At 44.0% G+C, this 24,007-nt stretch overlaps 1 protein-coding gene across 1 annotated transcript; it reads right to left on the reverse strand.

The window, feature by feature from the left end:
* On the reverse strand, window positions 1-23,681 carry LOC147989884 (uncharacterized). The gene is made up of 4 exons (XM_087536460.1): window positions 23,406-23,681; window positions 22,940-23,328; window positions 18,927-18,937; window positions 1-263 (listed from the first exon to the last, which is right to left on the reverse strand). Exons 1-4 carry the CDS (start codon window positions 23,679-23,681, stop codon window positions 1-3), a joined length of 939 nt encoding a protein of 312 aa, XP_087392586.1.
* Between the last annotated feature and the right edge of the window lie 326 nt (window positions 23,682-24,007).

The raw sequence follows: 24,007 nt of genomic DNA on the forward strand, positions 1-24,007 counted from the left end.
TCACACTCCACCCTTGGGCACTTCATCGTTGGTGACAGGCATTCCATCCTTGGGCAGTCCTTGCTTGGGCATGGGCACTCCATCGTTGACCTTGGAGAGGTGGTGCATGACCCAATGAGTGCGAAGAGTCTCCGACATCTGCACGAATGAGTGGCTCCTAGCCCTGTTGGCATTCTCATTGAGATAGTCCAAGACAATTAACAGATCATCCTCGGTAAAACCAGGGAGCTCCATGACAGCATCATAAAGTTCAGGATGTGCCTCTCCGGTCACTACAAAAAAAGACACATCCATGACATTTTGGGCCGAATGAAATTTTTTTCTGTCATACATATGACGATAATTGTGACAAAACATGGTATCATCGTAGATGTGGTGGGCTCCTACTTCTATGACAAAAAATCATGACAGAAAATGGGCTTTTCGTCCTAGGCGGGCCGGAGACGCAGCTGTATGACATTCTTTGGCCCGTCCATGATGGAAAAAACCGTGGTAGAAGCGAGGGGGAGGAAAATTTCAAGGAGTTCCCGGTTACGGTGGGAGGTCGGGGGCCGAGCGATGCGCATTTGTCTCGTACACGTACACGCGTGTGTGCGAGGCGTTGGCTCTAACTGAACCCGAGCAAGGCGTTGGGCGCTAACTGAACCCGAGCGATTGCACTGCAGGCTACGCATTACTGAACCCGAGCGATCGATCGATGGCTGTTAACTGAACCCGATCGAGCGATTCCTTCGCTACTGCTGCTAACTGAAGCCGATCGATGCTGCCTCTGGGATGAACAGTGAGTGTTGCGGGGGGTTTGGATGAACAGTGAGCGGTGGCATTGCCTTTGGATGAACAGGACCCCGTGGTGTGGTGGAGGGCTGGATGAACAGTAGACGGTGGAGGGGTGCCCGTGGAGGGGTGGATGAATAGAACCCCGTGGTGTGGACGGCAGGATGAACAGTAGACGGTGGAGGGGTGCCCGTGGAGGGGTGGTTGAACAGGAACCCGTGGTGTGGAGGGATGGATGAATAGTAGACTATGGAGGGGTGGTTGAACAGTAGCCGGTGGAGTAGCGCGCGGTGGAGGCTGGATGAACAGGAGCCCGTGGAGGCTGGAGGAGGTCGACGGTAGCCCGTGGAGGCTGGAGGAGGTCGACGGTGGAGATGAACAGTATCCTGTGGAGTCCCGTTTTGCGGTACGCCACACCCCTCCCGATGAACAGGACCCCCGTTTCGACCGTAGCGCTCCAACACAAGTCCGTTTCGTCCGTTTTGCGGTACGCCCCACCCCTCCCGATCAACAGGACCCCTGTTTCGACCGTAGGAGGTCCGTTTCCTCCGTTTTGCGGTACGCCACACCCCTCCCGATCAACAGGACCCCCGTTTCGATCGTAGGAGGTCCGTTTCCTCCATTTTGCGATACGCCAGACCCCTCCCGATCAACAGGACCCCATTCCGAGCGTAGGAGGTCCGTTTCCTCTGTTGTGCGGTACGCTAGGCCTCATTTCCATCGCCTGTTCCGTCCAAGCCCTCCCGATAAACATGACACGCATTCCGTTCCGACCCAACCGGTTGGCTCCCCTTTTTAAAAACTTCAAGACGGCCACATAGCATGGAGCCGACCCCAACGATTTTAAGCTTACAGGCACGGTACACGCTATCTTGTACTACTCTACACATGAAACTGCCACACGAGCGTTCGGGTTGTGCTTGGATCTTCGCCTCTTCGGGAAGTCGAACAATGATGGAGTGCTACTGCACTGGAGGAGTACTATAGTACGCTTCTGGCCATCTGACACCGATTGAACAGCTACATGTCCACCGCGTGCGGGAGGTGGAGCATGTAGCGAAAGCTTCTCCTAGTCTTGCCAGCCACCACGCTCATGGGCGAGGGAGGGATGCTCCTGCCTTTGCGTGTATGACAGGTGGGCCCGACAGGTGTGTGGCCAACCTGTCATACAGCCAAAGGCAGGTGCAGTTAAGTCCGCGAGCGAGAGGATAATCAAACTTCTCGTTGATGTACGAGTTGACGCGACACATCAAAGCACTGCACTCGATATATTTCAATAATTTGCGTTTACCGATGCATTAATTACAACACATGCATGCATGTCATGACTCTCCTTTTGATACTCCCTCTGGTCCTTTTTACTCTGCATATTAGGTTTGTCTGAAGTCAATCTCATCCAACTTTGACCAAATTTATACAAAAATTATTAACATTCACATAACAACATATTTATTATTAGATCCATCTCGAAATATATTTTCATATTATATTTATTAGATGTTATAGATGTTAATATTTTTTAATATAAATTTGGTCAAACTTAGCAAACTTTGATTTCAGACAAAGCTAATGTGCGGAGTAAAAAGGACCGGAGGGAGTACTTGCATGTGTTGATTTAATGCACCTTGAAGTAGTATAAAATATGTGACGGTAAAGCTTTGTAATACTCCGGCCCAAGTCAAGAGATGGCTGTGCACGAGGAGGACGAGATCATGCAGACCGAACATGACCCGACGATGGAGCTCTCTAAGGTCTCAATGGACCTCACCGTGCTCCACTGCCCCTTGTGCCTCCGCCCCTTGACGCCTCCAGTGTATGAGGTTCGAATACACCTCATCCGTTCGGCTGATTGAGCAAGGTGCAGGTTTCTTGATTGATGTGATGTTCGATTGATTTCTGCAGTGCAAGGGAGGGCACCTGGCCTGCGCGGACTGCCGCGTCGAGCGTCCCGGGAACCAGCTACAGTGCCAGAAGTGCGAGCGCGACGGGGGCTTCGACGTGCGGAACACGACGGTGGACTCCATCCTTTCTTCGGTGAGGGTGGAGTGCCCGCACGAAGGCTATGGACTCTACGTCAGTTACCACAAGCTCGCCGATCACCAGAGTGTGTGTCCGCTTGCGCCCTGCAAATGCCCCGTGGTCGTCTGCGGCTACGAAGGCCCGCCGCCGGCGCTCTACCACCACATCAGCACCGCGCATCCCATGCCCGTGCATAGGATCCAGTACGGCAAGGTGCTCCAGCTGCATGTGCCACTGTCGGAGCCACGGCTCTTGCTGTTCGCGGAGGAGGACCGCCGCGCGTTTTTCTTGGTCAGCGGCATGCTCGACATCGGCGCGCCTATCTCCGTGTCGGTCGTCTGCATCAGAGCGGGGGCCTCCCCACTGCCGCACTATGTGCCCAAGCTGTGGGCGAATGGCCCGCCGGCGGAGCCCAAAGGCACGACCGACGCCGTCAAGTTGGAAATGGAGGTGACAAGCAGCAAGGATCCCGGCGACGTCGACGTGCAGGAGCTGACATTCTTGACAGTTCTGCACAATCTGCTAGCCGGGGCTAAGCTTGTGTCCCTCCACATTCAGATTGACAAGCTCACGTCCTAAATGTTTCTACAGTGCCTTCTGTTTATCTTAGTAATATGCTAATATAGGGATTACCTTGTTCTACTTTAGCTTAAGAAATGGTGGGTTTTGGTGGCGATGTAGCAATTACTTCGACATCAGATCAGTAATTTCCAACAGTCGAACGGATATTTTTCTGTCTGTTGGATATAAAGTTCCTTTGGGTAAGAAGTACTACTTGTCATCAAAATGGATAAAAGGAGATGTATGTAGACGTATTTTAGTTCTAGATACGTCCCTTTTATCCATTTTGATGACAAGCACTCCCTCTGTTCCACAATACATGCCTTCCATTTGTCAAAATATAGATGTATATAGACATGTTTTAGTATATAGGTACATCCATGATAGAGCCAATCGGATGGTTGAGAACACTACAATTTGTAGCTACAGATGCGTGTGTGACTCCCAGATGCAGAGGTCGGGGGTCATCATCCTCCTTTTCGAGAAAAAACAGACGCGTGTGTGAGAGGACGAGTGCGTGCGTGCACCTCTTCTCTTCCTGTATAACGTACTACTAAACTCAGAGTACAAGTTTTTGTGGGTGGCACGATGGTGCATGCAAGAAGTCCCGAGAGATAGGTTTAATGCATCTGAAAAAAGACTAGCCTAGATCTTGTCACGTGGCTATTCCTGTCGAACACCCCATTAACCGTAAGATATGTATACGACGGTGCCAGTTATTGCACGTACATAGCAGTACTCCCTCCTTTCCGGTTTATAGGGCTTAATTCAAAAATCTCACCAACCAAGATGGTGAGTGGTGGAATATTTTTTGTAGTTTGCAAAAGCACCTAATTAATGCTCTTGTTTTTCTCAAAAAATTATGTTTATCAGTGCATTAATTGCAATGCATGCATGCATAAAGTACATGCATTGGTCAATTTTCTCTTAATACTTGCATGCAATGATTTAATGCACCTTGGAATCTGAACATGTGTTGGGGAACAACCAAATTGAGCCTTATAAAATGGAAAAACTAAAATTTGAATTGCAAATTACTCCACGCTATATTGAATTGCAAACCTGTTCACACCGATCACAACCTAAACGGTTTCCCACTTAGGAGTGTATTAGTACCACGCTATATTGAATTGCAAACCTGTTCACACCGATCACAACCTAAACGATTTCCCACTTAGGAGCGTATTAGTACCACGCTACTCCCTCCGTCCGGGTTTATTAGGCCTAAAGACAATTTCTCTTAGACCAAGACACATAGTAATTTGCTCACATTAATTCTTTCATTTCACTCCCAATGCACACTCTCACATGCATGCAGCCAATGAAAAAGCACACATGAAGTATATTAATTTTTCAGCCATGGCACCAACAACAATGGCTTTCAATGCAACCAATGAAATGGTTGCATGCATGCACCTTTCCAAAGCGGGGCCTTACAAAAGGGGAGTATATTGAGTTGCAAACCTGTTCAAACTGATCACAACCTAAACGGTTTCCCACTTAGGAGCGTATTAGTACTCAGTTATAAATATTAGTATGCCAAGATGACTGCACATTCCTCCTCAACTCCTCATCCACAAAAACAAACAAGTCATTCAGCATCCTTCCCTTGCGTCTGCCATGGCCAGCGTGAGTTCTGGGTTGAGAGATTGCCACCAGGGAGAGGCGAGCATGGAAGCGGAAGCACGAGAGATGTCCCGCTGATACGTGTCCAACGTATCTATAATTTTTGATTTCTCCATGCTATATTATCTACTGTTTTGGACTATATTGGGCTTTATTTTCCACTTTTATATTACTTTTGGGACTAACCTGTTAACCGGAGGCCCAGCCCAGAATTGCTATTTTTTGCCTATTTCAGTGTTTCGAAGAAACGGCATATCAAACGGAATAAAACCTTCGGGAACGTGATTTTCTCGCCGAACGTGATCCAGGAGACTTGCACCCTACTCCAAGGAGTCAAAGAGGCGGTCACGAGGGTGGGGGGCGCCCCCCCCCCTTGGGCGCGCCCCCCTGCCTCGTGCGCCCCTCGATGCTCCACCGACGTACTCCTTCCTCCTATATATACCTACGTACCCCCAAACGAACAGATAAGGAGCCAAAAACCTAATTCCACCGCCGCAACTTTCTGTATCCACGAGATCCCATCTTGGGGCCTGTTCCGGAGCTCCGCCGGAGAGGGCCGTCATCACGGAGGGCTTCTACATCATCATAGCCTCTCCGATGAAGTGTGAGTAGTTTACCTCAGACCTTCAGGTCCATAGTTAGTAGCTAGATGGCTTCTTCTCTCTTTTTGGATCTCAATACAAAGTTCGCCCCCTCTCTTGTGGAGATCTATTCGATGTAATCTTCTTTTTGTGGTGTGTTTGTTGAGACCGATGAATTGTGGGTTTATGATCAAGTCTATCTATGAATAATATTTGAATCTTCTCTGAATTCTTTTATGTATGATTGGTTATCTTTGCAAGTCTCTTCGAATTATCCGTTTGGTTTGGCCAACTAGATTGGTAGTTCTTGCCATGGGAGAAGTGCTTAGCTTTGGGTTCGATCTTGCGGTGTCCTTTCCCAGTGACAGAAGGGGCAGCAAGGCACGTATTGTATCGTTGCCATCGAGGATAACAAGATGGGGTTTATTTCATATTGCATGAATTTATCTCTCTACATCATGTCATCTTGCTTAAGGCGTTACTCTATTTTTAACTTAATACTCTAGATGCATGCTGGATAGCGGTCGATGAGTGGAGTAATAGTAGTAGATGCAGAATCATTTCGGTCTACTTGTCACAGACGTGATGCCTATATACATGATCATGCCTAGATATTCTCATAACTATGCTCAGTTCTGTCAATTGCTCAATAGTAATTTGTTCACCCACCGTAGAATACTTATGCTCTTGAGAGAAGCCACTAGTGAAACCTATGGCCCCCGGGTCTATTCTCATCATATCAATCTCCATCACTTTAATCTTGCCTTGCTTTTTTACTTTGTTCTTACTTTTTACTTTGCATCTCTATACCAAAAATACCAAAAATATTATATCTATCAGATCTCACTCTCGTAAGTGACCGTGAAGGGATTGACAACCCCTAATCATGTTGGTTGCGAGTAGCTATCGTTTTGTGCAGATACGAGGGACTTGAGCGTGGCCTCCTACTGGATTGATACCTTGGTTCTCAAAAACTGAGGGAAATACTTACACTACTTTGCTGCATCACCCCTTCCTCTTCGGGGAAAACCAACACAAGCTCAAGAGATAGCAAGAAGGATTTCTGGCGCCGTTGCCGGGGAGTCTATGCAAAAAGTCAACATACCAAGTACCCATCACAATCCCTATCTCTCGCATTACATTATTTGCCATTTGCCTCTTGTTTTCCTCTCCCCCACTTCACCCTTGCCGTTTTATTCGCCCTCTCTCTCTATCCTCCCTCTCTTTCTCGCTTGCCTTTTTGTTTGCTCGTGTGCTAGTTTGCTTGTTTGTCGCGATGGCTCAACCAAGATTCGGTGATCTTCACCTTAAAAGGTTAGAGGAGATCAAAAACAACGTTAGGAAATTTATGGTTTTGCAATTTGAGCATAATAATTTCTTTAGAAACAAGCTTAAGGAACAAAAAAATTTTATGAGTTATATGAATAAAGAGCTTGAAGATATGTCTAAAGAATTTGATGGTATAAGATCCCAAATTGCTCGTCTAGAAAAGATGACTGCTGAAATTTCGGATATGCAAGCCACCTTAGTCAATAAGATGGCTGCTAAACCGAATTCCTATGAAAATCAAGATGAAGATCTAAAAGTTATTGATGTGTCCCCTATTAAATCTTTGTTTTGCAATATGAATCTTGATGAAACTGAATATGATCTTCCTTTACCTAGAAGGCGTTCTAAAAATTCGGAGTATTTAGATCTTTATGATGAAATTGATGAAAGTGGGATTGAAAGAAATAAAAATCTAGATGTTGCTAAACCCACCATATTGGATTTCAAGGAATTTAATTATGAAAGTTTCTCTTTAATTTATTGTATTTCCTTGTTGCAATCCGTGCTAAATTCTCCACGTGCTTATTGTCAACATAAAGCCTTCACCAAACATATTGTTGATGCCTTGAGGCAATCTTATGAAGAAAAACTTGAGTTGAAAGTTTCTATCCCTAGAAAACTCTATTATGAGTGGGAAACAGCTATTAAAATTAAAATTAAATATCATGAGTTTTATGCTTTGTGTGATTTGGGTGCTAGTGTCTCTACTATTCCCAAGACTTTGTGTGATTTGCTAGATTTCCGTAATTTTGATGATTGCTCACTAAACTTGCATCTTGCGGATTATACTATTAAGAAACCTATGGGAAGGATTAATGATGTTCTTATTGTTGCAAATAGGAATTATGTGCCCGTAGATTTCATTGTTCTTGATATAGATTGCAATCCTTCTTGCCCTATTAGTCTTGGTAGACCTTTCCTTAGAACGGTTGGTGCGATTATTGATATGAAGGAAGGGAATATTAGATTTCAATTTCCATTAAAAAGGGGCATGGAACACTTTCCTAGAAATAAAATAAAATTGCCGTATGAAACTATCATGAGAGCCACTTATGGATTGCCTACCAAAGATGGCAATACCAAGATCTATCCTCGCTTTTATGCCTAGCTAGGGGCGTTAAACGATAGCGCTTGTTGGGAGGAAACCCAATTTTATTTTTTATTCCTTGCTTTTTGCTCCTATTTAGTAATAAATAAATTATTTAGCCTCTGTTTTGGTTGTGTTTTTTGTGTTTAATTAGTGTTTGTGCAAAGTAGAACTGTTGGGAAGACTTAGGGAAAGTCTTGTTAATCTTAAGGTAAAAAACAGAAACTTTAGCGCTCACGAGAATTGCTGACATTTTTATTTGGAAAGTGATATTTAGTTTTGAAGATGATTAATAGATAAATTCCTCATGTCCAGCAATTTATTTTAGAATTTTTGGGGTTCCAGATCTTGCGCTAGCTACAGATTACTACAGACTATTCTGTTTTTGATAGATTCTATTTTTCGTGTGTTGTTTGCTTATTTTGATGAATCTATGGCTAGTAAAATAGTTTATAATCCATAGAGAAGTTGGAATACAGTAGGTTTAACACCAATATAAATAAAGAATGAGTTCATTACAGTACCTTGAAGTGGTCTTTTGTTTTCTTTCGCTAATGGAGCTCACGAGTTTTCTACTTTAAGTTTTGTGTTGTGAAGTTTTCAAGTTTTGGGTGAATTCTTTTGATGGATTATGGAACAAGGAGTGGCAAGAGCCTAAGCTTGGGGATGCCCATGGCACCCCCAAGATAATCCAAGGACACCAAAAAGTCAAAGCTTGGGGATGCCCCGGAAGGCATCCCCTCTTTCGTCCACTTCCATCGGTAATTTACTTGGAGCTATATTTTTATTCACCCACATGATATGTGTTTTGCTTGGAGCGTCTTGTATTATTTGTGTCTTTGTGTTTTAGTATGCCACAATCATCCTTGCTGTACACACCTTTTGAGAGAGCCATACATGAATTAGAATTTGATAGAATACTCTATGTGCTTCACTTATATCTTTTGAGCTATGTAGTTTTGTTCTATGTGCTTCACTTATATCTTTTTGAGCTAAGTAGTTTTGCTCTATGTGCTTCACTTATATCTTTTGAGCGTTATAATTTTGCTCTATGTGCTTCACTTATATCTTTTAGAGCACGGTGGTGGATTTGTTTTAAAGAAACTATTGATCTCTGATGCTTCACTTAAATTATTTTGAGAGTCTCTTAATAGCATGGTAATTTGCTTAATAATAATATGCTTGGTATTCAAGATTTGTGAAACTTTCTTTTGAGTGTGTTGAATACTAAGAAAAGATTGAAGCATGATAATTGTTTTGAGATATGGAGGTGATAATATTAAAGTCATGCTAGTTGAGTAGTTGTGAATTTAAAGAATACTTGTGTTAAGGTTTGTGATTCCCGTAGCATGCACGTATGGTGAACCGTTATGTGATGAAGTCGGAGCATGATTTATTTATTGATTGTCTTCCTTATGAGTGGCGGTCGGGGACGAGCGATGGTCTTTTCCTACCAAGCTATCCCCCTAGGAGCATGCGCGTAATACTTTGCTTTGATAACTTCTAGATTTTTGCAATAAGTATATGAGTTCTTTATGACTAATGTTGAGTCCATGGATTATACGCACTCTCACCCTTCCACCTTTGCTAGCCTCTCTAATACCGCGCACCTTTCGCTGGTATCATACACCTACCATGTACCTTCCTCAAAACAGCCACCATACCTACCTATTATGGCATTTCCATAGCCATTCCGAGATATATTGCCATGCAACTTTCCACCATCTAGTTCATCATGACACATTCACCATTGTCATATTGCTTAGCATGATCATGTAGTTGACATAGTATTTGTGGCAAAGCCACCGTTCATAATTTTTTCATACGTGTCACTCTTGATTAATTGCATATCCCGGTACACCGCCGGAGGCATCCATATAGAGTCATACTTTGTTTTAGAATCGAGTTGTAATCATTGAGTTGTAAATAAATAAAAGTGTGATGATCATCATTTAATAGATCATTGTCCTGAAAAAAAGAGAAAGGCCAAAGAAAAAAAAAAGAAGGCCCAAAAAAAGAGAAAATAAATAAAAAGGGGCAATGCTACTATCCTTTTACCACACTTGTGCTTCAAAGTAGCACCATGATCTTCATAGTAGAGAGTCTCTCATGTTATCACTTTCATATACTAGTGGGAATTTTACATTATAGAACTTGGCTTGTATATTCCAATGATGGGCTTCCTCAAATTGCCCTAGGTCTTCATGAGCAAGCAAGTTGGATGCACACCCACTTAGTTTCTTTTTGAGCTTTCATATACTTATAGCTCTAGTGCATCTGTTGGATGGCAATCCCTACTCACTCACATTGATATCTATTGATGGGCATCTCCATAGCCTGTTGATACGCCTAGTTGATGTGAGACTATCTTCTCCTTTTTGTCTTCTCCACAACCACCATTCTATTCCACCTATAGTGCTATATCCATGGCTCACGCTCATGTATTGCATGAAGATTGAAAAAGTTTTGAAAAAGTTAGAGTATGAAACAATTGCTTGGCTTGTCATCGGGGTTGTGCATGATTTAAATACTTTGTGTGGTGAAGATAGAGCATAGCCAGACTATATGATTTTGTAGGCATAACTTTCTTTGGCCATGTTATTTTGAGAAGACATAATTGCTTTGTTAGTATGCTTGAAGTATTATTATTTTTATGTCAATATAAACTTTTTTCTTGAATCTTTCGAATCTGAATATTCATATCACAATTAAGAAGATTTGCATTGAAATTATGCCAAGTAGCACTCCGCATCAAAAATTCTCTTTTTATCATTTACCTACTTGAGGACGAGCAGGAATTAAGCTTGGGGATGCCTGATACATCTCCAACGTATCTATAATTTTTGATTGCTCCATGCTATATTATCTACTATTTTGGACTATATTGGGCTTTATTTTCCACTTTTATATTAGTTTTGGGACTAACCTATTAACCGGAGGCCCAGCCCAGAATTGCTGTTTTTTGCCTATTTCAGTGTTTCGAAGAAACGGAATATCAAACGGAGTCCAAACGGAATAAAACCTTCGGGAACGTGATTTTCTCGCCGAACGTGATCCAGGAGAGTTGGACCCTACTCCAAGGAGTCAAAGAGGCGGTCACGAGGGTGGGGGAGCCCCCCCTAGGGCGCGCCCCCCTGCCTCGTGGGCCCCTCGATGCTCCACCGACGTACTCCTTCCTCCTATATATACCTACGTACCCCCAAACGAACAGATAAGGAGCCAAAAACCTAATTCCACCGCCGCAACTTTCTGTATCCACGAGATCCCATCTTGGAGCCTGTTCCGGAGCTCCGCCGGAGAGAGCCGTCATCACGGAGGGCTTCTACATCATCATAGCCTCTCCAATGAAGTGTGAGTAGTTTACCTCAAACCTTCGGGTTCATAGTTAGTAGCTAGATGGCTTCTTCTCTCTTTTTGGATCTCTATACAAAGTTCTCCCCCTCTCTTGTGGAGATCTATTCGATGTAATCTTCTTTTTGCGGTGTGTTTGTTGAGACCGATGAATTGTGGGTTTATGATCAAGTCTATCTATGAATAATATTTGAATCTTCTCTGAATTCTTTTATGTATGATTGGTTATTTTTGCAAGTCTCTTCGAATTATCCGTTTGGTTTGGCCAACTAGATTGGTAGTTCTTGCCATGGGAGAAGAGCTTAGCTTTGGGTTCGATCTTGTGGTGTCCCAGTGACAGAAGGGGCACCAAGGCACGTATTGTATCGTTGCCATCGAGGATAACAAGATGGGGTTTATTTCATATTGCATGAATTTATCTCTCTACATCATGTCATCTTGCTTAAGGCGTTACTCTATTTTTAACTTAATACTCTAGATGCATGCTGGATAGCGGTCGATGAGTGGAGTAATAGTAGTAGATGCAGAATCGTTTCGGTCTACTTATCATAGACGTGATGCCTATATACATGATCATGCCTAGATATTCTCATAACTATGCTCAATTCTGTCAATTGCTCAATAGTAATTTGTTCACCCACCGTAGAATACTTATGCTCTTGAGAGAAGCCACTAGTGAAACCTATGGCCCCCGGGTCTATTCTCATCATATCAATCTCCATCACTTTAATCTTGCCTTGCTTTTTTACTTTGCTTTTACTTTTTACTTTGCATCTCTGTACCAAAAATACCAAAAATATTATATCTATCAGATCTCACTCTCGTAAGTGACCGTGAAGGGATTGACAACCCCTAATCGCGTTGGTTGCGAGTAGCTATCGTTTTATGCAGGTACGAGGGACTTGAGCGTGGCCTCCTACTGGATTGATACCTTGGTTCTCAAAAACTGAGGGAAATATTTACGCTACTTTGCTGCATCATCCCTTCCTCTTCGGGGAAAACCAACGCAAGCTCAAGAGGTAGCACCCGCCTCGCTGCGAGAGCAGCCGACATCTCCCGCCGCGCGGAAGTAGCAGCACAGAGGCCCCACCGCGCTGCTGAAGCAGCACGGAGGTCCTGCTGCGCCGTCGATGCAGCAGACTGGTCCGGCTGCACCGCGAAAGCAGCAGAGATGTCCCGCTGTGCCACGAATGCAGCAGAGATGTCCCGCTGCGCCATGGCGGCCTGGGAAAATTTCTCGCGGGCAGGCGACGACTGTTACAGGCGCATGCATGCGATCGTCCATAGCCAGATGGATAAGATCTCCGGCTCGGCGAGGTTGCAGGACGACATGATAGCCTCGTTTGAACAGGCTACCGACGTCATCCGGCAACTAAGGGAGGGCAATGAGAGGCTCCGGGCCGAGCGCGACCTGCTGAGGGAGAAGATCGTCCGAAGTGTAGACCAGCAGGAGGAGACCAGTGCCTTGTTGAAGAGGACCGGCGTCTTCGTCAAGAAACTTATGGACGAGAATGACATGCTCCGCAACAAGCGCCAAAGGCTGGTGGAGGAATCTGTGGATGTTCTCAAGCAGCGTCTTGAGGACACGAAAGAGCTCATCGCCGCTCGCTGTGGAGACTAGTTTCCTGGTTTCTTTTGATGTAATAATCGGTTTAGGATGTGGATTGTGTTGTCGGTTGTGAAATGTTGGGTTCTAGCGCGGATGTTTGGCCTTTGTTGGCCTCTTGGGATGTTGCGATTTCAATCTGGTAGCTTTTAGTCCTTCGTGTTAGGCTAGAGTTGTGCTGAACTTCTTCTGAATTGTGGTGGTTTTCATTAATGAAAATCGGAAGGGGCAAGCCCTTCTTTGATCAAAAAAAAATTAATCATCCTTATATATTCATCAGTCTTGCTATAAGTCGCAGTAGATGCTATATAGGTCCGTCGGATCTTACATCAAGATCCGTGCTTTCAGATTTTCTTTTTTCTCTCTTAAATCTCAGTCGAGTGAGACATAGCCACCCCATTAAACAGAGGCTCGGGTGCCATTAATGGAGACCTTGGGAGAGAGGTGGACGGCAGATGGAGGTCAAAGGGCTCTCCTCCCGATAAGCACGCGCAGGGGTCTGATCGCACGCCTCTCGTACTCAAATAGCTACCCTGCACGGCGCCTCCTAGCTAATAAAAATGGGGACGCGTGGCTGCACGTAAATGGTACTAATAAGTAGAACGCCCACGGTTTCAATAATACTTGTGTTTCCGATTGTAACGTGACAGCACTTGTTCCAAAATGACTTTCTTGATTGTTAATGTGTGCGCCTTCGCAAATCGGACTGCAAATTTACCACAGCATGTTGGTGCCATGTCATGGCACCAAGCCAAGTTTCATTATTTTCATGCGTGTTTTGGATTTACAAGAATTAAAAAACTAAGTTTCTCAATGTTTCCAACCCAGCCACGACGCCCAGAATTTTGAATTTCATTCCCATTTCTTGCATTGAACCTAGAAATTTACCCGAGGACACACATGTGATTTTTCAACCAACTTTGGTGCACCGGAACATGTGCTTGTATTTCAAATTTGAATTATGCACACAAAGGTGACACGTTCCCTCCCAGAACCACTAGCCTTCTTGAGAGAAGCTACGATTTGCAAGAAGCTTATACCAAAATTTGTTCCTATCCGGACAAATTTTTTTACCACGGCATGGTACTACCATGACATGACACCATGCCAAGTTTCATGATTTTAAAACCAAGTTTCTCAATGTTCTCGACCGAGCCATGATGCCCAGATGTTTGAATTTTATTCTCATTTTTTGCATGGGACCTACTCCCTCCTTCCATCTATATAGGGCCTGATGTGTTTTTCAAGACAGCCTTTGACTATTGACAAGATTAATAGCACATGAGATGTATACTATGAAAATTATATTATTGGAAGCTCCTTTGACATACAAATTTGAAGGTATGCTTTGTGTAAGTTGCATGTCATATATTATTGCTCTAACATTTGGTCAAAGTTAGCCTCGAAAAACGCATTAGGACCTATATAGATGGAAGGAGGGAGTAGAAATTCACCCGAGGACACAAATGTGATTTTTCAACCAACTTTGGTGCACGGGAGCATGTGCTTGTAGTTCAAATTTGAATTATGCACATTAAATGACCAAAAACTCAATTAATGTGTAAATAAGGCCAAACGAAGCCAGGATAATTCCAAAATTTAACAGGGCACTCATGTAGTTCTATGTTGCCTTTATAAATAAACTCAAGGGGGACAACGTATATCGTTTCGCACTCAAAGGTGGCACGTTCCCTCTCAGAACCACGAGCCTTCTTGAGAGAAGCTTCGGTCTGCAAGAAGCTTATACCAAAATCTGTTCCTATTCGGCCAATATTTTTACCCCAACATGGTAGTACCATGACATGACATCCATGCCAAGTTTCATGATTTTCAGACGTGTTTTGGATTTACAAGAATTTTAAAACCAAGTTTCTCAATGTTCTCGGACGAGCCACGATGCCTAGATGTTTTAATTTTATTCTCATTTCTGGCATGGGACCTAGAAATTCACCCGAGGACACAAATGTGATTTTTCAACCAACTTTGGTGCACGAGAGCATGTGCTTGTAGTTCAAATTTGACGTATGCACATTAAATGACCAGAAACTCAATTAATGTATAAAAAACGACAAACGAACCCGGAATAATTCCAAAATTTAACAGGGCACTAATGTAGTTCTATGTTGCCTTTGTTAAGAAACTCAAGGGGGGAAGCGTATATCGTTTCACACTCAGAGGTGGCACGTTCCCTCTTAGAACCACGAGCTTCCAAATCGGCCCAATTTTTTTACCACAACATGTTAGTGCCATGACATGACACCATGCCAAGTTTCATGATTTCCAGGCGAGTTTTGGATTTACATGAATTTCGATGTTCTCGGCCGAGTCATGACGCCCAGATGTTTGAATTTCATTCTCATTTCTTCCATGGGACCTAGAAATTCAACCAAGGACACACATGTGATTTTTCAACCCACTTTGGTGCACCGGAGCATGTGCATGCAATTCATATTTAGATTATGCACATTAAAAGTCCAGAAACTCAATTAATGTATAAAAAGGCCAAATGAACCCGAAATAATTCCAAAATTTAACAGGGCACTCATATAGTTCTATGTTGCCTCTGTAAATAAAATCAGGGGGAGGCAGCGTATATCGTTTCGCACACAAAGGTGACACGTTCCCTCTCGGAACCACGAGGCTTGTTGAGAGAATCTCCGGTTTTGCAAGAAGCTTATACCAAAACTTGTCCCAATTCAGTCAAAAATTATACGTATGAAAACAGGGTTTAGATTATCCCAAACATCTCGCTACCTAGACCAATAATGTACTATGATTTGAATTCAACATAAAATGGATACAAATATTTGAATTGGAGAGCGTATGGTACATGTAGTTCATAGTGAAATATGATTACTGCTATATGTATGTTTTTTGTTATCAAGATAATATTTAAATTATTGTATAACTTGACAACAATCGTATTCAAATAAGGAAAATTGATTCAAATTTAGTCCATATGGTAGACGACAATATATATGTTCACATGGTGGAGTAAAATGTTCATATATGATGGAAGATCAAAATGTACGACTACATCAATTATAAACCGCAAGGTCACCTAACGATATATTCGAATTCAACATAACGTGGATTCAAAAATTGAAATTCGAGATCATGGCATCTGTAATCATATAAAAAGGGACATTACTCTTTCCTTGGTGGGAATTGATTTGGCTTTTGTTGTTGTTGAGGGATGTGCGAATCGATTTGGTAATGTGTAGGGTAATCTTGTTCTCCCGATTTTTTTACATTTTTCTTGTAGTTTTTTCAATGGCATCTATAGCAATATAGTAAAAGGGGAAATGACTCTCTTGTGTCTTGTATGAATTGTTTTTTTACACATTAAGTTTGTTCTGCCGAACAAGGAATCCGCACCTTGTTATCCCGAAATTTTCAAGCTCGAGTATCTTTTGTCTCACCTGCTTTGAAACTCCCGCTTCTTCAACCCGCGCCGCGCCTTGTTATCCTGAAATTTGGACGCGCACGAGAACTCCCTCCTCATCCGAAATCGCTCCCGTAGCCCAGACACGCGAAATCCCCCTTCTACCCTCAGCCGGAAATGAAGCTCCACATCGCAGTGTCAAAACCGGTGGGGGTACGCTAGTAACTTACCCTACATTTCGGACAAGCGCGTCCCTAAGCTTGGCTCCCCCCTCCCCCTTCGCGCCCCCCCCCCATTCGTACACCGAGGCCGCCAAAACCCGCGAAATCCCACGCTCCTCCGTCGGCCTCCCGACCGCCGCCCAGCAGGAGACTCTTCCCTGACTACGTCGTGCACCGCAACAGCTCGTCGTCCCTCATCCACCGCACTGGATGAGGATCCGTTGTCGATCTCGTCGTCCCGCCGGATCAACCGCCCCGTCCTCCACCTCCAAGAAGCTGCCCCGACGTTCACCTCGTCTATCGCGCCACCTCAACCCCCATAGCGCCGTCTTAACCTGCCCCACCGGAACCGCAGCACCCTCACCAATTCCTCCGATGAAGCCGAGGCCAACTCGGCGCCACCAAGGAGGTTCTGCACTCACCGCTGCATTTTATCTTTTATTCGATCTCACGGGGCTGTCGGTGCTCGATACCGAGCAGACATGGCGTGTCTCCATCGACGGCGCCATCGCCGGCCACATCATCCACGGCGTCTCTCCCCCATGTCGTTGCTTCCTTGGCGGCGACTTCCACAACGGCACTAGCTGCATCTGCTCTGGCTCTTGCTCACGTTGCGGATTTGTTCTTGCTGTCGGTCGCGCTGCTACACTACTCCTACTTTCGTTCGTGCTGCTGCTCTGCTCTTGCTCTCGCTTGCGCTGCTGCTGCTGCACGACCTCCGGCAGCTACAGGAGTTGCTGCTTTAGCACTCGCTCGCGGTGCTACTGCATGACTTGCTCTCTTCTAGTGTGTTCCCTGCTCGAGCATCTGCTGATTTAGATCACTACTTCTCTGTTACTAGTGCTCGAACGCCCTAAACATCTATTGCAATGCTCTGTTACTAGTTCAATCAGTTTCGACGGTAAAATTCAGTTTCGACTATGAAGTTCATTTTCTTCAGTTAAGTTCAGAGTGAACAGTACTTACAGCATCTGTTGGAGCGGCCATGGCACGGTTGATGCGTTTTACATCCAACACTTTTTAGTGATGTATTTTACATCATCTATTGCAGATGATATTAGGGTCCCACTTCAGATTAACGTTATCTGTCCTGTCATGCTTCAGCCTCGTCGCCGTACACCTTAGCGGAGCTGCTCCAACGACGGAACCGTCCATCACAGCGGAGCAGTACCCTCGGTGCCGTTTCCAGAGGCCTCGGATCTTCTTCCCCGCCTCCGACAGTCACACCAGCATCATCACCATCCTCCACGTCCAACCCAATGATGATGATGTCCACAAGGCTATGCCAAAGAGGTTGTACACTCGTCGCATCACTTTGTTTCTCCATTCCTCTGTTCTTCCAATTCATGTGAGCCAAACACCCAGGTTGACTGAAATCCTATGTTTCCAAATGCTCTGTTTTGCACGTACATTCCTATCCTATTCCTGTGTTTTTCCTGTCCCTGCGTTTATAGAATCCTCCAATTCTAAGGAGCCCTTACAGATTTACTTAATTTTCAGATAGGCATCAAAGAAAACTCTGTGTGTTATGTCCTGCTCCTGTCGTGCCATCATCCACCCCACCTGAGGTGCACCATCGACAGAAGCGTTCACTGCAGCAGAGATCCCGCCTGCAGACTTCCTTTCGTCGCCTCAGATCACCTTCCCCGTTGTCGGCAGCCACGCCAACTGCATTACCATCATCGACTAAGCAGATGAACCTGAGGACTACACAGTTCCGGAAGAGAGGTCGCAGTCTTTCGTGTCTGCTTACGTCATACATCAGTTATTATTACCTGCTACTTTATCGTTCAATCTTGAGTTTTGAATTGCCCATGGGTCTCATATCGACCCAGCAACGAATAGTATCTGTCTACTATCTGGTTCATCTGGGGTCTTCTATGTGGTTCATGTTGGGTGGGCAACAAACAATAGATGATCCATTGTCTATCTTTTTAAACTGAAGCTATAATCTACCTGCTATCATTAGTTTTGGATCCATCCACTCGTTTGCTACCATCAGTCTTGATTTTTGCATGCACCCCTTAGGCCTTACAAAATCTAACTATTTTATTATTATGCATGTCAGATATTGTACACAATCATACTAAACATGTAGAGAAAAAGAGAAGCCCGTTGCGTGCGAATATAATGTCATGCAGACGCCGCACCATGGTGGGCGAAGTGCCCCCCCCCCTCCTGCATTTCCAGATTGTATTCCAAAGGAAGAAAACTGTTCAGATGGAGATTCAGAAGGAGCCGACCGCGCCTGTTTACCACCCGAGGTGTTTGCTCTAACCTGGCATGCTGATGTTGGTCAAACCATGCATATGGCGCCTTGCATTGCTTACATTATACATCTTATATGTCATCAGCTTAGTTTAGATTTGCTTTGTGTGAATGCCACCTGTTTGGTTTCTATATCATACTCTTCCTCTGCATCAGCCATTTGAGTCGGTCATGGGAAAATCTGGAGTGAAAACAAGGTCTTCTGAGCAGTCAGTGCTACCTGTCGATGCAGATTTCTTGTTGGTTGTAGATAGCTCCTCAAAGGAGGATTCAGAGAGAGATGACCAGTCGTATCCCCCCCGCCCCGAGGTGCATGCTCTAACTTGGCTGGGTTATATTTCTCATATCATGCATATGGTGTCTTGCATTGCCATGTCATCTACTTAGATTAGACATGCTTTGTGTGAATGCCTCATATTTGCTTTCTATATCAGATATGTGAATTATGCAATGCCATGTTTTTCAGCCAGTTATCATATATGTGAATTATGCACCGCCATGGAGCCAGGCATCATATATGTTATCTCATGCCATCTTTTTTTCATTACGTATTCCATTTGTCGATAATCTGTGTATATTGAACTACTCTTCATGTGTATCAGCCATTTGAGCCGGTTATGGAAAAATCTGGAGTGAAAACAAGGTCTTCAGAGCAGGGAATGGTACCTGTTGAAGCATATATCTCGATGGTTATAGGGAGCTCCTCAGAGGAGGATTCAGAGACAGATGACCAGTCCTATATCCCACCTGAGGTGTATGCTCTAAGTTGCAATGTTTATATTTCTCATATGATGCATATGGTGTCTTGCATTGCTTAGTTTAGACATCATATGCACAATATTGAATTCTATCTGCTTAGTTTAGAGATCATACATGCGAGTGCCAGCTGCTTAGTATATGAATCAATTATGTCAATTATATCATGCCATCCTGTATACTTAGACAACATGTATGTGAATTATTTCATCCCAACCTATTTTAGAAAGACATCATATAGTTTTGTCATGCCATCTTGTTTAGGTACTCATCATATGTTGAATTATGCCATTATATCCTGTTAAGTTATCCATCATATATCTGAAACTATGTCATGCTATCCTGTTTAGTTAGGCATCATATATGTGAAATTGTGTCATGCTATCCTGTTTGGTTAGACAACATATATGTGAATTACCACATTTGTCTATCATACAATGTCTGTACATTCAATTTCTTTTCTTGTTTATCAGCCATTTGAATTGGAGGGGGTGATGGTAGCATCTAAGGGAGCAAAAACCCGTTCTTCACAGAACACAGTGCTACCCGTCGATGCAGATAGAACCATGGTTGTACTGGCCCACAAACTAGCCCCACCACACATAATCAAGACTCTTCCAGATTGCACACTTACACCGTTGGGCAGAGAACCAGCTACAACCCATCGAACCGCAACCCCAGCAGATAGTAACCCACTTATAGTTGACAAAGCACCATGTCCACCACAGAGTACCCCCACACGAGTAGTTTGTAAAGCTACTGCAGTGCCCAAAGCACGAAGACCACCACAGCTAACCCAAACTCCACGTTTAAAGCGGAAGAGCAATTGTTCTCAGGTCAGATTCCGTAGCTATGGTCCATACTCCTTTGTTGTTGCATCACTGTATTTACTCATACCAACTACTTTTGAATTTGAAGGATCCAATTGAAACTCCAATGGTGCAACAGGTATGTTTTAAACCTATTTCTTTAACTGGATTGATGTTCTAACTTCTTGCTCTATGTTGATTTCAGTTTAAGTTGTATAAACAGTTATGTTCTCATGTGATGCACATTACAAGTGCTGCCAATGTTGTGTAGTTTCTCACACTTATATTTTGTCTATGCTGCTGTGTCTTAAAAATATATGAGTTGAACTGTGTCTTTATCTTGATTAGGGAACATAAACTAGAATGATATGGACAATACAGTGACCATAGTACATAGATATATGTTTGTTTCATGCTGTTATCCTGTCCACCTTACTACTGAACCGGTTTACCAAAATGAGTTTCGTATACTACAAGCTAAACATGTGATGTGTCTACTTGTTTCTCTTGTAGTATGCAAACAGAATATTGGAGAAGAGCACCCCACTATGCAATGGTAGAGAAAGTAATGCAGATAAGGTTCAAGATAGTGAGACAACCCTGTTGGTCTCCAAGAAAGGTGATAAAAATGATCTTGTAGACAGTGAGAAAAACCCACAGTCCTGCGTTGATGTAGTGCTCGAGTTACTGGCCAGTACCGCTGGCACAAGCTCTTCGAACTCGCTGCCTGAATCACTTCGGCTTCTTCAGTCTCAGCTACAAGCTGAAAGGCATCAATCAGCTGTGCTGCGGCAAGAAGCCGAAGGACTGAGGAAGTCCCTGCAGAATTCAGATGCGTACTTTCTTGTGCAACAGCAAGCGTTGGAGGATTTAAGCGCCAAACAAGAGAAAATTAATAAGCTTGCTAAGCATCTTGCCAGCATTATGGGTACCCAGGATATTGTTTCTTGAACTCTTCTAAAGTGGTTTCAGTTCTGGACTTGTTTTGCTGCGGCGTTTATATGCTGCTTTGTTCCCTATATTTGCATTGGTGGCGAACTTTGATGCCCAGTGGATGTAATATGTGTAATAGCCGTGATAGCCTAGCATAAGTTGCTTGCTTATTTATTTCATTGTTGTCTTGTTTATTTGTTTGCTTGTAGTCAGTGCAGTTCTTTTTCCGCGGTTTGCTAGTGGCTGCAATAACCTATTTTTAAAACTAGGCCACAATAACCATGGGCTAATATTTACTGTAGTGACACTAGGCCTCCTACGGGCCGTAGAAGCAGTGGGCCTTCTACGGGCCGTAGAAACAGTAGGCCTTCTATGGGTCGTAGAAACAATGGGCCTTCTACGGTCCATAGAAACAATGAGCCTTCTACGGGCTGTATCATCAATGGGCCTTCTACGGGTCGTATCATCAATGGGCCTTATACGGGTCGTATGATCGATTGGCCAAACATGGGCCAATAACAGGCCGCATTATGGCCATAAACGGGCTAGAGTTGGAATCGTCCGTTCATGGGCCGACCATAACGGGCCATGGTTAATAGGCCGTATTTGATGACGCTATGAAAACGGCCCAACGTATTAACGGACCACAAATGGGCCGACTGTAACCACGGGCTGAATTTGGCCCACAAGCAAAAAATGACAGTAACGGGCCGTAAGTAAACGAATGATGGAAATGAGCCCAAGAATAAATGGGCTCTTAGAAGGTCGAAAGATAACATGGGCTGGAAACGGCCCAACGGAATAATGGGTCATTAATGGGTATAAAGTGATACATTGTTCATTACGTGCCAGTTTAACCACGAGCCGTTAATGGGTGTAAAGTGGTACACTGTTCATTACGGGCCAGTTTCACCACGGGCCATTAATAGGCCAAGAGTTACATAGGGCCTCATATGGGCTGAAAGACGTCATGGGCCATACATGGGCCAGAAGTGAAAACGGGCTGGAATCATATTGGATGGCCCAAATGACGCTACTGGACCTAATTCGGATAGGGTGTAACGGGCCTTGGGTTAGCGGGTTGTAAATGGGCTATATGCGAACAGGCCGTTAACAGGCTTTCCATGGGCCGGCCCGCCACCTTTTGACCAAGTCAAACGGGCCGGCCTTTTCACAGGAATGGGCCTCTGTTGGGCCGTGCCACGTGTTGACGTATCATAGGCGCCTTCTGTCCAATGAGTGGATGAAATTTGTCCCAACGATGAGCCGACACGTGTTTCCTCTAGCCAATGATGATTTTACACGTGGAAAATCCCCATTGGTCGGGGCTGTTAACGGGTCATCGGATCCAAAACCCGACCCGATAGGTTAACGGTGTTCCGTTATGGTGGATGCCACGTGTTGGTCACCCTTGACGAAAGCACTTCTGTGACGCGCGATTTATCGTCATGGAAGTGCACACTTCCGTGATGATAATTTTGGTAATGTCATGGAACACTTCTACGACAGCATAGGTATGACTATCTTGATTCTGTCATAAAATCGTCATGGACGTACATGCATGACAAAAAACGCGACCTACTGTGACAAACACGTATCATCACGGAAGTGTATTTTTTTGTAGTGGGTGGACTTGATAGCAATAGCAACTTCACGGACTGCTTCAGACATGTTGCTCATGACCAAGACTTCTTCTTCACTCATCAAGCTAGCCCTCTTCCTTTTGCCAGTGGAGCTAGACGCATCCTTACATGGTTGCTTCCGATAAGGAGCAGCAGCAGTTTCCCCATGAGAAGCAGTAGTAGCACTCAAGCTAGGTTCATTCCCATCCACAACAAATTCAGAACCACAAGCTTCAAGGTTTACAAATGATGAGGAGGTTCCCACCATTGAAGGAACCCCAAGAGCCTCATTAGATGTCATTGCATACCTTCCTGTAGCAATACCACTTCCCAAGATAGAAAGCATCTGAACATAATTCTCTAAAGGCACATTGAGGTACTCAACATCTTTAGGATGGTCCTACATGAAGCGTAAGTAATTCTATGAGCATATGTAATTAAATAGCTACTGATCAGCCACTAAAAGCTAGTACAAACCTTGATATGGCCCATGTAGTGCTCTTTCTCCAGCAATATGACATAGTTGTTATCATCCCAAAGTGACCCACTAATGCCTCGGAGCCTACTTATCTTCACCCACCTAGCACGCCACTTGCGGAGGTGGTTGTACACTTGGGTCTTGGTTATGGAAACACCAAAGTGATCACTACAATTCTTAGCCACCTGGTTTAGGTGCACCTCCTTAAAGCCATTTTCCGTCTTCGCTCCACTAGCAATGAGCTCTACAAAGCGACGTAACATGAACCCAGACATTGGAGATGTCCAGCACAATGGGTGATTCCCACCGCCATGCCCACCATCAGCTGCCATCTCAGCCATCATTCCTATGTACAGAACAAACAAAAGGAAAGGAAAAATGATTACATAAGAGAATAAAATTTTATATCAAGTCTAAACATAATTAAATAGAAGTAAAGAACCAATCAACAGAAATAAAGTGGAGCTCAAACAGCAACATAAGGTAGCAAATAAGACATAAATGTTTCAATTTGGGTACATGACAGAATTATTCATAATGCATTACAACATATTATTGAGCTCTACACTTGAGCTCTACATGGTAGAATTATACACAATAC

Source organism: Triticum urartu, chromosome 1A (assembly GCF_056163025.1).
Source record: "Triticum urartu cultivar PI428250 chromosome 1A, HENAU_Tu73, whole genome shotgun sequence".
In the NCBI taxonomy this organism is placed as follows: domain Eukaryota; kingdom Viridiplantae; phylum Streptophyta; class Magnoliopsida; order Poales; family Poaceae; genus Triticum; species Triticum urartu.

Excerpts from the sequence above, each read along its gene's own strand:
- LOC147989884 (XM_087536460.1), bottom strand. The coding sequence starts at position 23,681 with ATGTCTGGGTTCATGTTACGTCGCTTTGTAGAGCTCATTGCTAGTGGA. Across the intron at positions 23,329-23,405 it reads ACTACATGGGCCATATCAAG|GACCATCCTAAAGATGTTGA; the intron begins GTTTGTACTAGC and ends CGCTTCATGTAG.